Source organism: Gastrolobium bilobum, unplaced genomic scaffold, assembly GCF_033153095.1.
Source record: "Gastrolobium bilobum isolate Gb01-03AN ecotype WA unplaced genomic scaffold, APGP_CSIRO_Gbil_v1 utg2059, whole genome shotgun sequence".
Classification (NCBI taxonomy): Eukaryota; Viridiplantae; Streptophyta; class Magnoliopsida; order Fabales; family Fabaceae; genus Gastrolobium; species Gastrolobium bilobum.
The window spans coordinates 83,614-100,340 of NW_026897401.1; the positions used below are offsets into that span (position 1 = coordinate 83,614).

Below are 16,727 nucleotides of genomic sequence, written 5' to 3' on the forward strand. Positions count from 1 at the left end.
ATGCCCTCGGGGTACGGCCCGTTTGGGCTAGCCCCTCATTGTAACAGTGGGTGCACTAAGCTTCGCAACCGGAGAAAGGACGAAACTAATCCCCAACCGAAGATTTTTGGCTTATCCTCTGGCCCCCAAAGATTTTCCAAGAAACTGCTTGAGGCAGGGTTTGATCCCTGCACCAAGCAATCCCTTGGGAGCTCAGCTGCCAACTGAGCTACCCTTGGGGGTTTCTTATTTATATTTAATGATTCTAATTTATTAATTATGTGAGTAATTAGGTACAAATGAATTTTTTTTTTTTTTGGGTGGTACATTCAAGCAAAATTAACTGATATGAGCTGGTGTAAATTTTTTTTATTCTTTTACATTGGTGTAAGTTGTTGCGCTGCGCCCCCTTACAAATTAATTTTTTAGATTAACTAAAAACTCACTTTCATGTATAGTTAAGACCAAGAAACATCTACTACAATTAATAATACATTATATCAACTACTACGTTTCTCTGAAAGCAAATACAAGTCTTACTCTTAACTTTGCAAGAGCATAACGTCAATTAAGCAAGCCAACCCTCAATATTACAAATTAAATTAAATTGTTCTAATTTCAATGATAAATAAGTGCCGATATATTATTCATTCTATATATTACTTTTCGGTACTTGGTGCCCATACATCATATGGTACATTAATTTCTACATAGTTCATGAGACTCTTTTGGCCAGAAACCAAACTAAATATTAACATGCTAGAACGAGATAAAGGAAAGTGATACGAAAGAAAGATCAAAGTGAAGTAACATATGTAACCAAAAAAAAAAAGGGAAGTTGTAAGAAATTTCAAAATGAGATTATATGAAATTAGAACACCAAAAGATTTAGGCTTACTTTCTGAAGACATGATTCTTGATTTCTTGAAAGACTTCTTGTTTCCTCTAATGCTCCTACAATGGAAAGATCAGGATCTTCCTCTACAATTCACACCACTCCCTGATCACAACTGTCGATGGGGCGAGTTGTGGAGTAACGATTTTCTAACACGTTATGAATACAGAGGGGACCTAGCCAAACTTATTAACCCTAGTCCCCTTCCCATCATGAGCCTATGGGTTAGGCCTACACTGTTACCCACACTAATCAATTTACAGATATCCAAGCCCAAATCAAAAGGATCACTAATTAATTGGGCTTTATACTGCACCCCTATGGATCATGACTTAGCCCGTTTTTATTAAAATAAGAAAAACTACAATTGATTGAAGCCCATAATTATTATAAGAATTTCTAACATTCTCCCACTTGGGCAAAATCAATTGTAAAATTTTAATTTAAAAGAGAAAAGAAAAACAAGTTATTTGAAAATGACTCTCGGACTAAGGACTAATTCTTATAATGTGGCCACATATTAAGAAAACACATGATCCAAGGTGCGATATCTGAATATGACTCCATCGAACTAAAATCAAATAACATTGAATCAGACGGTGATTATACCCTTACCGATATAAGACATTCCATGGTAACAAATGTTACTTGAATCCGTCGACTTGTCATTAGTCTGAAGTGTAGCAAGAAAATAGCATGTCAATGTGATCCAACAATAGCCAAAATGCTATTTTCTCTGTCTGTCCTCAAATTTCTCTCAAATGCCTTAAACCCATAGAAATTTCATGGTCTATCAAAAAACCATCATATAATCAAATACGGTGTCGACTACGGGCCCTGTAGTCCTAACAAGACCATTATGTCTCAAACTCCCATATAGTGTCAACCGTAGACATGATGATGGTTCCAACGACACTAAGTTCCAAAATCACGCCTCAAAGTCCAATATAGTGTCAACCACAGGCATGGTGGTCCTGACGACACTGAGTTCCAAAATTTTATTATCATGTCTCAAACTCCAATATAGTGTTAACCACTGGCATAGTGGTCTCAACGACACTGAGTTCCAATATTTCACAATTGATAACCACAAACACAAATATGCAATATATACAGTGACAAAATTCAATGCATTATCAATTGCTCCATAAGAGATTTGTATATCAACCAAATATCAATTATGTCTATAATAAACAATTCAACAAGATAAGTAAATAACAAAGAACTCAAACTCCCACTAACCAAGCCCATCAAAGTGACTCACAATACCCATTTTCTTCACATGCATTTCAAATATCATGGGACGAAGTCCTTTGCTTAGAGAGTCAGTTAACATGCTTAACAATTAAGTCATCCACATACAATACAAGTAAAGAGAATTTCCTCCCACTAACCTCACAATAACTTCAAGATTAGACAAAACCAATTATATCTCTCCCACTAAAAACATGTTCTAGTATGTTCTCTGCATTAATTATGGGCTAACACACAATGTCCTATCAAGATCAAAATACATAAAAAAAATAAAATAAAAATCTAGATCTCATCTCCATTAATCACAATTCAATCCAATCCAATCAACAATTCTATTATGGCATTGTTATCGTTTATATCATGAGTATATTTGTTACAAAAATGCAATTATATTAATTATGGGCAATGAAATAATTTTAACAAAATAATTAGCATATTATAAACTCTCCTTTGGACAGAGTACATAGGACATACTTATTCCTCATTATTTGAAATTTTAACTCAATGCAAATTTCAAAATTGATGCATACAATAACTTGCTTTGGGCAGATAATTGCAAGCAATAATTTTTATTAACAAAAAATACTGACAATTCACAAATAACATTATGAATAATCATACTTAAATAATATGAAAAACCTAATAGCATATGTTTTCCAAATTCATATTGCATTTACTAAACTACAATTTGTGTCCCAAATTTCAATCCCCAATATCAGCAATTATATACCTTAGCTCACTAATCAAAATTAATTGACAAAGCACATAAAATCTACGCTAAAATTAGGAGAGTAAATACTAACATTATAATCACGATAATATGTAACAATTTTTCATTAATTAAAATTTTGAAAAAGGAACATAAATATTTATTACAGAATTAAACATGAATAAGAGCTCATAAAATTAAATATGAATGAGAGCAAATAATTCCAAATAAACATTTATGTATATAAAAAATTAAAATAAATATTTCAAAATATTAATTTCAAAATGAATCAAACATGTTTTCAAATCTATTTAAAGGAACTAAAATAGAAATTCATTATTAAGGCAAAATAAGTATGCATTAGAATAAACTAAAGGACAATATACACATTCAATTTAATCCAGATATTATAATGAGGCCAACATAATAGTACATTCCCCTTTGGGCATAATGCACTAACCAAGGTTAAAGCAAGGCTATAACTTCATATGAGTTAATCAATGAGCACAACACTGGGTTTGAAAATCTATCCCCTTTGGGCAGATAGATTCCTAAACCAATGAGTCTCCAATAACTTCATCTACAATCTCAAGAAGAAGTTGCTTAGGATGAGTTAATCATTGAACACAACATGTTGTCATAACAAGGCCAACATAATAGTACATTCTCCTTTGGGCAGAATGAACAAACCAAGGTCTAAACTAAGGTCAGAACCTCAGATGAATTAATCAATGAGCACAACATTGGGTTTGAAAATCTATTCCCTTTGGGCAGATAAATCCCTAGACCAATGAGCCTCCAATAACTTCATCTATAATCTCAAAGAAAAGTTTTTCAGTGAGCATACACTGACTTCAGAGATTTGTCCCCTTTGGGCAGACAGATCTCCTAGATCAATGCACCTCTATTAACTTCAACCCAAACAAATTCACAGTTATAACACACTATTTCCCCCTTTGGGCAGGAAATTGCATGAAATAACCAAAATTATTTCTCAAATTTTACAAAGAATTTTTCACAAACCAATATAAGTAATCCCACTTTGGTGGCAATTACCCATACTAATTCATGAAAACTTACACTGAAATTAATTTTCTCTTGCCCAAAACCACCATAACCCAATCCACAAGAAAATGCAATATCTCTACGGATAATGAATCAAAGATAATAGCATTTCCAACAAAATTTTGCACTCAAATAATTCAAGCGGAAGCATGTACTTCAATAAACAAAAATATTAAAGCAAGCATTAGAAGCTGTGAGCAATCAACACTATTATCATAATTGCATCCAAATCACATCATCACTTGATGCAAAATATAACAAATTAATTTATCATCATATTTTTCTTCAAGATATATTTAAAGAAAATAATAAAATATAGCACCACACAAGTAATATTTGATGAAAATTAGGTTAATATTGGGCTCACAAGTGCCCCACGCGTCATAGCCCACAGATGAGCTGCACTAAAGGGATCCAAATGGGTCTTTTTCCCAAGTAGCAAATCAACCATCAATGAAATAAGTTGCATCCATAAATAACGCCGAAGTAGTATTTATCGAAGTATATATAAAACAACAATGACAAACTTGCTCCCACTAAAAAAAAACATAAAAAATTAAAATAAAGAACGGCCAGTATTTTCCTAGAACATAAGTCTTTATTTTTTTGGTAATCAGCACATAAGTCATCTTTACTATTGAATCACTCAACATAATAATTTATTAATTTATACTAACTTAATAGTTCAGCCTATTAAGCTAAATAGAAAAACTTCATATTATTAACATTATAAAAAATTGTACCTTCAGCAAATAAAACGGCTGAGCATTAGTCGCTGAATCCATTGAAAGCAAAATAATTAAGGGAAAAGTGTGTCTTTAAAATTTTAAAGGATGTAAAGTTGTGTCATTTTAAAAGAGAGAAAGAGATAGATAAAGGAGGAGAGAGAGTTGGCAAAAAAATAAAGGTGTGAATCCCACCTCTTTGTGAGAGTGAAAAGATATAAGTTGTGTCATTTAGAAGGATAAATATTTTTCTCAATAATTAAATGCATTTAAAACAAATGTTTTTTATTTTTTGTCATCTCTAAATATATATTATAATATATTATTCAAAATCAAGATGGGAGAACGTCTAGTATCATCATACACATAATAATATTACTACCATATGAAAAGGAAAAAGTTATCCATAACAATTTGAAATTCAATGCTGTTATGAATGGATAGCAACAAATATCCACAAACTCAAATATCCACTACCAAAGAAAGTATGTTATTGGGTTGTTATCAATATTCGAATTTTAAAATACAGAGACCATTATTTGTTTTATGTGTGTTGGTTATTTCTACAAAAAAAATAAAAAAAATCACGATGGCCTTTAATACTTCGAAAACCGAGAGCAAGTTTATTTAACCATCAAATCAAACAACCAAATTGCAGTATTCCATAACGTGTTCCAAACCTTATATATGTTTAGCCTTGAAATTTATAAGAACAATATTGAAGGCCAATCAACAAATTGCAACAATTACATTGTAGGTGTTATAACTATACGCTGAATTTTCAAGGTAGAGTTTCAGCATCTATGCAATATTTTGTCCTTTTATTTATGATTGGATTCATTCTCAACTCACCCATCTTCAATCGGGTTTTTCATTTTTTTTTTAATTAAAGAATCACATATACATTAAAAAAAAAGGAACACCCAAAATATTATAATCATGTATAAATTAAATAATTGGATTCTAAATCATATAATAGAGGCTCTGATACCAAATGTAAGAAATTTCAAAATGAAATTAGAACATCAAAAGATTTAGACTTACTCGTTGAAAACATGATTCTTGATTTCCTCTTGATTTATTGAAGGCTTCTTGTTTCCTCTAATACTCCTGCAATGAAAAATTTTCCTATGCAATTCACATTGATCACAACCGTCAATGGGGCGAGCTGTGGAGTAACAGTTTTCTAACACGTTATGAATTATGAATACAGAGGAACCTAGCCAAACTAGTCTCCTTTCCATCATGGGCCTATGGGTTAGGCCTACACTGTTACCCACACTAATCAGCTTGTAGATATCTAAGCCAAAATCAAAAAGATCACTAGTTAATTGGACTTTATATTGCACCCCTATATGGATCATGACTTAGCCCATTTTTATTAAAATAAAAAAAACTACAATTAATTGATTAAAGCCCACAATTATTATAAAAATTTGTAACAGAATTAACATACAAAATTAGTTTTATATATATCTACAAGTCTCGATCATAAAGCTGGCTGCTGGCATTCGATGGGGTTACCCCCATTGTTCAACGTCCCAGTGGAATTGTTATTCTGAAACACAAGCTTCAACCCATAACAAATTGCCACTACCTCTGAACTCTTCATCGAAAACAAACCAAACTTGAAAGCGTTTAAGGAAGACACCCTCAAAGCGAAGGTGACGGAACCAGTGGCTAACTCCTTAACCATGTCATCGATCGTTGTCTTTTCCAACAAAGCTTCATTTGCATCACTAGACGAAGCTTTCACGTCCATTTCTCTTATATCTTTCTTGTTCAGCGCAAAATCAGGTGAATAATTCACCGCCACAACACCTTCTTTGTACATAACGTCCACCCTCTAGTCGGAGATAAAAACCCTAACCATGTGGTTGCGATTCTCGATGGATATGTTGGTGTCCCACTCGCCGGACAAGGCTGGAGTGACGGTGAAGTTCGCGACGGACATGGACACAACCTTGTAAACGGGTAGTTTTGGACGTAACGCCACAGCAATGATAAAGATCGCAAGGAAAAAGCACACCGCCGCTAATATACCACAATACAATGAGAAGGGTCGTATGCGGCGGATTTGGGTGCCGTAGTTGGGGGGTGCGGTGGGGGGATAAGGGTATCCGTTTGTGTATAAGGGGTAACCTTGCGTGTATACTGATCCGGGTGGCGGATGGGTTGGATAAGTGGTGGTGAGAGGCGGCGGCAGCGGCTGTGTTGAGGTTGGGTTGGCATATTTGTCTGAGGACTTGGCGGCAAATGGCGGCGGTTGTCTTTGGTTCGACGAAACCATGATGATTTCCCTAGTTTTTTCCTCTCTTCCTATGATAATGATGGTATGTTAGGAGACAGAGGACGAGAGAGGCAATGTTATGAATGTGTTGGTTTCTTGAGGATATAAATATAATCTATCATAGAAGAAGAAAACAACGATAAAGCTTCTTGGGGATGAAACCAAGAAAAGACACGACATTAGATTGATGGAACTAAAGATGACTCTTTCCCTAGTTTTTCTTTTTTCTTTTTTTCGAGTAAATATCTTTTTTGGTCTTCGACAAACTGCGCCCGTTTTAGTCCCTAGTAAATAAAAAAGCTCATCGTGGTCTCTAAGAAATTCAAAATGGACTCATTTAGTTAAAATCGTGGTCCTTCACAAATTCAAAAAAGATCCATATTAGTCCCTACAAGAACTAAAATGGGTCCATTTTGAATTTCTTAGGGACCACGATGGGCCTTTTTATTTGCTAGAGACTAGGGATGTAAATGGGCCAAGTTAGCCTGGCCTAGCCTACAACTCGGCCTACATTAAAAAGTAGAGTAGACTTAGGCTTATAAGAAAGGCTTTTAACAAGTAGGCCATAAGCCAATTTTGTCAAGTCTGGCCTAAAGCCTTGTAGGCTGGCCTATTTAAATTTTTAAAATAAAATAAAATAAAATATTTATTTTAGGTGGCAATCAGTACCAACCCTATATTTTTATAGTTATTTGTTTTACCATTGTAAAATTTTTAATGCTCATTAGTGAAATTTATATCTCGTGTAAAGAAATGCAGCAACTTATGAACACGTTAATAACTTGTAATGTCAAGCGAATATTTTAAAAATTGTTAAAAATATTTTTAAAAATATTTAAAAATATATCACTAGGGAGGCCTACAAGGCCTGTAGGCCATATAAGGCTCTCTAATTTTTAAAAGGAAAATAATTATCTTATCTTGCATGAGATAATTATCTCATGCAACAGAGACAAAATAGTGGAGTCCACTATTTTTTTTCTTTTTTTGAAAAAGTAGTGGACCCCACTATTTTGTCTCTGTTGCATCAGATAATTATCTTATGCAACATGAGATTAATAGATCATTTTTTAAAAATAAGTCGGGCTTGACCTATAAATAAAGCCTTTAGTAGGTCAATAGGCCAGATAGGCTGAATATTTCTTTATGTAGGCTTAGGCCAGGAAGGCCAAAGCCTGACTTAGCCTGACCCATTTACACCCCTACTATGGACTAAAGTGGGTATCGTGAAATTTGTTGAGGACCAAAAAATGTATTTACGCTTTTTTTTCTTGGGGATGAAAAAAATTTATGTGAAAATGAATGTTCTTGTCTCGAACAGGATTGTCTTTCTTTGTATATATATTTTCTACAACGAGAGAAAATTTTGTTTAAGATGGGAACATTCATATTCAAAGAAATTTTTTTTACATTTATAAGGACTTAATCCGAAGATAATAAACTAGTAAATTTTCATTATTGTAGAATATACTTCTTCATTAAAATTAAAAATTGGAGGACTAAGTTAGTGGAAAAAAATTGATGTTGAGGGCTCCATACTAGAGGTGTAAATAAGTCGAGCCACTTCTCAAGAGTCAAAGGTTTGGCTTATTTTAAATTTGGCTTGGCCTGACTTATTTAATAAATAGAACGGGCTCAAGTTTTAAAAAAAATTGTTTAGCAAACAAGCCCAAGCCTAATTTAATGAGGCTTAGCTTAAAAGTCCGCAAGTTGGCCCGATATATTATTATAATAAATAATATATTTTTATATCACTAATTCATTAACCCTATTTTGTAAAGGTTAGTCTATATATATTACATACTTTTCTTAAAATATTCTTCTCAAACATTCTCGATTTCATGAGCTGGATTAATGTTTAAGAAGAAATTGCGGTACTTATTTTAAAATATATGTGGACTGAGTAGGTTCTATGATTATTATTTTTTCTGACGAAGGAATACAAAATTTGATGCATTTATAGTCTCAATCTTTGGATGTATATGAGTTTGAAAAAAAAATTATAATTATAAATGAGTCAAGTCAAGCCTTTAATTTCTTATAAACAAACTAAGCTATAATTTAGCTCGTACCAAGTTAATAAGCCAAGCAAAGCTCAAAAAAATTTCATAAGCTTGACTCGTTTAAACTAAAGCTTGACTTGATTCAGCTCATTTACACCCAATGTGATTAAAACTGGCCCAGTCAATGATCCAGTCGAGATACTGGGTCACTGGTTCAACCACATGATCCGGTGATTATATATAAATCTATAATTTATATTAAAAAATTATAAATATACTCAAATAGCTAAAAAAATAATATAAATTCTAAACATTTTAATATAAAAATTAATAAATTATACATTATTGCCCAATAAAGGATCAAACAAACACATAATGCTTGTTGGTGTTTCAGGTTCAGTAAACGACATCTCTAATTATCAAATCAAAATTTTCTGCATAGTGCATAATTAAGATAATATTAAGATTGTAGGTACATAACTTATGTAAGTCAATAAGTAACAGATCACTCAAATATGTCAATTATGATATTTTTTATTCAAACTTTTTTTTTTGAAAATATCTTTTTTTTTTAAATCTCGGGCCAGATCACCGGTTAATCGGTCGGGTCATTGATTTTTCACCAAAATCGGCCGGGTCGCACCGGGTCATACCAAGTTGACCGATGCAATATGATAACCGGATCAGTCAGATAACCGATTCACTGTGTTCCGCGTCGACCCGGCCAGTCTGGTCCGGTTTTCATAACAATGTTTACACCCCTGCTAGTGGCTTAACAATGGCTAAAAATTAATTCAAAGAGTGATTGGATATCCAATTAAAAAGAGACGCGTGTGGCAATCTAATGCAACCACATCCAATTAACATGAGATGGTAAAAACTTCCCCGAATTGGGATTGATATTTGAAGGGAATTATTCAAAGGAATTTGAGCGTGTAATTAAGGCATTACTATTTTTATTTTATTTTTACTTTCAATTTTTTACATTAGAGTTCAATTATTTGAGTCGGAAGTAAAAGTGTAATCTTTTCAATTGAATAGTAAATTAGTTTTTTGGCCTGCTCGTTAATATATAGGACTTGTACATTAGTATTTATAATAATTTTTCTCAAGAGAAATTATAAATATTTTTATAATGACTAGTTAGTTTATGAAGAGAATATATATAAAAATATATATTTTTAATTTTTGTAATAATTATTTTAAAAAATTGTACAAATATTTTTAATTTTCCATTATTGTGTGCCTTTAATTGCATCATATTAATTAAAAAAATTATTGAAAATTTATAAATAGTTCTGTACTGATATAGATTAGTTTTATGAATTGATACTATATAAGTTAAATAATATAAATTTCTACACTACATAAATGTTAAATGAAATTAATTGTAATGGATTCATGTTTGGAGATAAGCCCAATTCAAGCTTCAGAGGAGAAGGCTAAACGGGCCCGCAAGCAGCCCACCTATTTAAAAGACTATGAGACTAGTTAAGGATATGGGGTTCTAGTAACTATCAGCCCTACTAGGTCATTTTATATTGTTTTTAATGAATTACTGTAGTCTGTATTTGAATTGGTGGCCCAATAGGAATATGGCACTATATGATGACTTTGATTTAGGGTAATAGGAAGCAGAAGTTGATTCACCTTTCTCTCTTCTTATTCTCTCTCTCCTCACGTTCCCTTTCTTCTCCTCGTCTACCTATTCTTCCCTGGAGATCTTAAATTGTCGTTACATTTGGTGCTCTCGTTGCTTACTCAACCTCCCATACCATGGCTGAAAACACTCGGATGCGGGATGTAACTCAACGACTGGAGACATTGGAACAACAAACCCACCGCTTAGACATACTAGAACAGCAATTACGTTCAGCTGAATTAGTACGTGGACAACAACATTTGGACCTACAAGAGTCCAACGCTCAGTTACAGGAGTCTCAGACTCAAATCAAGCTAGCATTACAACGTATACTTGATGGGCAAAACTCTGGTGGTTACTCTCATTCTGGTATACTTGGTTCTGGACCGGATTCAAAGTATAACGCTAGCAGCTCAGATCTGGGCAAACAACGTCCATTTAAACTCATTTTTCCCAGATTTTCTTCTGGTGACCCAACCTCTTGGCTTTTTGCTGTAGACAAATATTGTCAGTATTATCAAATTGGTGATGAAGAACGATTACTAATTGTGTCATTCCATTTGGAGGACCTCGCGGCTTGCTAGTTTAGGGGTCTTAGTGATGAGGGTTTACTCCCAACTTGGGCTTCATTTATCACAGCGTTACACAGACGGTTTGGCCCTTCTGAATTTGATGAACCCATTGGTGCCCTAGCTAAGTTACAACAACAGGGTTTGGTTATTGATTACCAATCTACATTTGAAGTTGCTGCCAGTAAGGTTCCTGGTTTATCAACCACTATGAAACGTGGTCTTTTTATTTCAGGACTCAAACCTCGCATCCGTCGTTCAGTGCTCACTCAATGCCCTACTGATTGGCATGAAGCATTAGCCTTAGCCAAAGTTTTTGAAGACCAGCAATCTGAAGAAAAACCCATGCGGCCTTGGCTTACTCGACAGCCCACAACCACTACTCCCACTTCCCAACACCAGTTTTTGTCACCACCCAAAACCACTAATCCATTGGGTCTCACATCCACCATTCAACCTAAACCAATACCCACTATTCCTATTCGCCGTTTATCTCAAGCTGAGATACAAGTAAGGAGAGAAAAAAAATCTCTGTTTCAATTGTGATGAAAAATTCGTTTATGGACATAAATGCAAAGCACGTGCTTCCCTATTGTTTTTGGAAGGACCAGAAGAGGATGAGCCCCCAGATCCCATAGTCCCTGATCCCATGGAACCTGAACTACAATTGGAAGAACACAATGATGCCCTGGAGATAAGTTTCAATGCCTTATTTGGTACTTATTCTTCGAAATCATTCCATTTAACTGGTTCTATCTTTGGCCAATCCATCCAAATTTAAATTGATGGAGGGAGCACACATAATTTCATTACACCGTGAGTAGCTACTCATTTGCATTTAACTCTGTTAGCTATTCCATAATTTAAGGTACAAGTAGGGAATGGTGATTCCTTAACCTGTTCAGCTATGTGCCAATCTGTTCCTTTAGATATTCAATGTCATAAATTTCCATTGGATTTGTTTGTTTTGGAATTACAAGGAGCTGATATTGTGTTAGATGTTCAATGGTTGGCTACATTAGGACCTATTTCGACATATTACCACAACATGACAATGGGCTTTACGCAACAAGGGAAACATGCCAGCCTTCATGGTGACCAACGCATTGCTGCCAGTTTAATTACTTCTCCACAATTGCAAAAATTGTTAACACAAAAGTCCCTGGATTCATGTCTCATGTGCTTATCTGCTGTGACTAAACCTAAGACAACGACCTTATAACCACCTACAAGTGTGGATCAGAATCCAGAAGTTCAGCACTTATTGGACCAATATAGGGATGTCTTTGCAACTCCATCTTCCTTACCCCCTGATTGGCCCAACAATCACAATATTCAATTAATCCCTGATGCAAAGCCTGTCCAAGTTAGACCATACAGATATCCTCACTTCCAGAAAAATGAAATAGAAAAATTGGTTTCCGAGATGTTGCACAATGGGTTAATCCGACCTAGTCACTCAGCTTTTAGTTCCCCGGTTCTATTGGTCAAAAAAAAGATGAGACTTGGCGCTTCTGTGTTGATTATCGTGCCCTAAATGTTGTAACTGTGAGTGATAAATTTCCAATTCCACAATTGATGAATTGATGGATGAATTACACGGTGCAACCATTTTCTCAAAGCTGGATCTACGCTCAGGATATCACCAAATTAAGATGCATCCTACAGACATACATAAAACAACATTTCGCACACATCACGGCCACTACGAATTTTTGGTCATGCCCTTTAGATTGTCAAATGCACCATCGACTTTTCAGGCTACCATGAATCAGGTCTTCTCTGAATTTCTACGTATATTTGTAGTAATTTTTTTTATGATATTTTGGTTTATAGTTCTTGTCTCTAGGAGCACATTAACCATCTACAACGGGTCTTACTAATTTTAAGGGAGAATTCTTTGTTCGCAAAGTTGTCCAAATGTCTGTTTGCCCAACCGTCAATTCAATTTTTAGGACACATTATTTCTGGTGAAAGCGTAGCACTTGATCCCAGCAAAACACAATCGATTCAGAAGTGGCCTATTCCCCAATCTGCAACTCAAGTTAGAGCCTTCTTAGGCCTCTTTAGGTATTATCGTCGGTTTATCCGATATTATGCTTCCATTGCAGCACCGTTAACAGACCTCCTAACAAAAGATGGGTTTCGCTGGTCATCAGCTGCATCAGATGCCTTTGTTAAGCTCAAGGCTTCTATGACAGACACGTCAATATTAGCATTGCCCAATTTTATGGAACCCTTTATTGTGGAGACTGACGCTTCAGGAATTAGAGTTGGTGCAATTTTGTTACAAAACAATCACCCAATTGCATTCTATAGTAGGAAATTGGCACCCTCTATGCGCACCAAATCCACATACATACGTGAGATGTTTGCAATCACATCTGCAGTGGCCAAATGGAGACAGTACCTGTTGGGAGTACCATTCACCATTCGCACAGATCACAAAAGCTTGCATAACCTTATGAACCAGGTTATCCAAACCCCGGAACAACAATCGTTCCTGTCAAAGCTACTGGGCTTTGATTACTCTATTGCATACAAATCAGGTAAAGCCAACATTGTGGCCGATGCTTTATCCAGACATCCAGAAGGGGTTTCTGATTCAACCACACCCCATCTAGCTGCTTTTAGTGGTCCAATTAGTGATTACAAATCCCTACTCCTACAAGAATTACAACAAGACCCATATTGTGCTACAATATTAACAGAATTACAAACAGAGCCAGCAAAATGGGATCAGTGGAAAAATAAAGAGGGGTTGTTGTTCTTCCGCAATAGAATTGTCTTGCCAGCTACATCGTCCATTATCCCTCATTTATTACATGGTCTTCATACTTTGGTGCAAGGGGGTCATTCTGGCCTCACTGGTACTCTGCAGAGGATTGCCCAAAATTTCACCTGGAAAGGAATGAGAAAAACAATACTTGAGTATGTGGCCAACTGTGAAATCTGTCAAAAATTCAAACCTCCCAACCATTTTCCATACGGTTTGTTAACACCCATAAAACCACCAGAAGAGACTTGGACTGATTTGAGTATGGATTTTATTACTCACCTACCACCCTCACATGGCTTTACAGCAATTTTGGTCATTGTGGATAGGTTTTCCAAAGGAGCACACTTTGCAGCTTTGCCCCTCCGATACACAGCTACAAAAATAGCTCAGGTGTTTTGGGACACAGTGGGGAAAATACATGGTCTGCCACGGTCTATTATCTTGGATCGTGATCCTCTATTTCTCAGTAAATTCTGGACTACACTCTTCATCCTGCAAGGAACCACATTGCGTTTCAGTTCAGCCTATCATCCTCAATCGGATGGTCAAACTGAAAGAGTGAATAGATATGTGGAATAATTTTTAAGAGCATTTACCTTTGACCATCCCTCTTCTTGGTCACGATATCTAGCTTGGGCAGAGTATCACCACAATACAGGTTTTAATAGTTCGTCGAGCATGACTCCATATGAGATAATGTTTGGCCGACCACCACCAAACCTCTTATCCTACACTTTGGGCTCTTCTTCCAACGAGGCGGTAGATGATGTTTTGTCTTCACGAGCATCCATCCTCGCAACATTCAAAGAAAATTTGCTCAGGGCCCAAACGCATATGAAAAATCAAGCCGATAAGAAGAGAAAAGACATAATTTTTACCGTTGGGGAACAAGTCTTACTCCGACTCCAGCCTTATCGTCAGCTATCCGTGCACCACCGATCCTCCCAAAAACTCGCCTTACGTTTTTATGGACCATTTGAGGTAGCTGAACGTCTGGGTCCGGAGGCTTACCGTCTAAAGATACTACCTTTGGCTCGGATCCACCCTGTTTTCCATGTCTCGCTTTTGAGACCCTTCAAATCTGACCGGCAGTATCAGATCCATGACTTGCCTGAGTCCTCACGGGATATGCCATTGGCCCATACCCCAGCAACAGTTGTAGGTAAACGGGAAATATGGCGGAAAGGAACAAGGGTCAACCAAGTCCTCGTTCAGTGGCAGGGGTTACCACCGGCAGACAACACATGGGAAGATGAGGACTGGATTTTTACAGAAGGCATTCAAGCTAACCCAGCACACTTGGAACAATGACTCAAGAGGCTTGAAGGAAGTTTCGGGTATGGTGAGGGATTTCGTCACACTTCAGAATCCTACTTCCTCTCTAGAACCACAGACTATACAGAGACACATCCAAACTGAAGACCAAAGTCTGATTAAACCCAACTCTCTTAACACCCCTTCGGCTACCAACCCCCCAATAAATGCCCCTCTGCCTAATCCTTTTTCCCAAGACAACTTTTGCGTGTCCCAACCACAGCCTTGCCAGATACATCCCATCACCACTTTAAGTGACTTCCCCAACTGTTCCCACAATATCATTGGATTGCCTCACCATCCCTCGCATCCTATTGGACCGCAAGCAGCTCACATCCTCGATGACGAGGATAATTTTGAAGAACAGGGGAATGTAACAGATTCATGTTTGGAGATAAGCCCAATTCAAGCTTCAGAGGAGAAGGCTAAACGGGCCCGCAAGCAGCCCACCTATTTAAAAGACTATGAGACTAGTTAAGGATATGAGGTTCTAGTAACTATCAGCCTTACTATATCATTTTATATTTTTTTTAATGAATTACTGTAGTCTGTATTTGAATTGGTGGCCCAATAGGAATAAGGCACTATATGATGACTTTGATTTAGGGTAATAAGAAGCAGAAGTTGATTCACCTTTCTCTCTCCTTATTCTTTCTCTCCTCACGTTCCCTTTCTTCTCCTCGTCTACCTATTCTTCCCTGGAGATCTTAAATTGTCGTTACATTAATTATCAAACGATTATCAATTACAATAATCTTCATAATAATTTAATGCAGTAGAAATGAAAAACAATGTATGAAATAACAATAAATTTACACAAAGTGTATGAAATAAAATAAAATAAAATATCTATCAACTTTCCTGACAATAATATTACAAGCTTTATCATAATTATCTGCATGGTGGCGCGCCTTGATGGGTGATTGAGGTGGAGTTAAGAGTGAATTCTCTCATGTGAAAAAGTGATCATGTTATTTGATAACAATCAGTCATTGATGATGAAAAAAGAAAGAAAGAAATATAATTTTTAAATAAGTGGTTGTGATCAAATAACATGACCACTTTTTCATATAAAAAGATCCACTCCTGGTGGAGGCATAGAGGTGGGGTCAATGCTCTGCATCAAGCAAGATACTGGCTCTCAAAGCAGCATGACTCATCCATTTAAGTATTAGAAACTTACAACAACAACATCTGATTTTTGTGAAACCCATCTCGAGTTGTTCCATTTAACAGTGTAGGTCCTTAACTTGAAATAGATCCCAACTAAGAATATGGATCTAGATCAGGGTGCGTTCTCTATAAAAGAAAAAAATTGGGTCTTTGAACACTAGTTAGTATTTACTAAAAAAAAAAAATTGAATTACTTGCTAGTCTCTTCTCATGCTTAGTTGTTGAGATGGATAATATACGAAGTGTTGTGGACCCATCCAATGGATCCCACGGCTTCTAAAAGCAATATTATGCATTATTTTATCCCCAATATTTTGATACTCACTCAAA

General features: G+C 35.7%; 1 protein-coding gene across 1 annotated transcript; it reads right to left on the reverse strand.

Annotated features, from left to right (window-relative positions):
• Window positions 1-6,473: 6,473 nt before the first annotated feature.
• On the reverse strand, window positions 6,474-6,917 carry LOC133306625 (uncharacterized). Its single transcript, XM_061506945.1, has one exon. The coding sequence runs from the start codon at window positions 6,915-6,917 to the stop codon at window positions 6,474-6,476; it is 444 nt and encodes a 147-aa protein (XP_061362929.1).
• Between the last annotated feature and the right edge of the window lie 9,810 nt (window positions 6,918-16,727).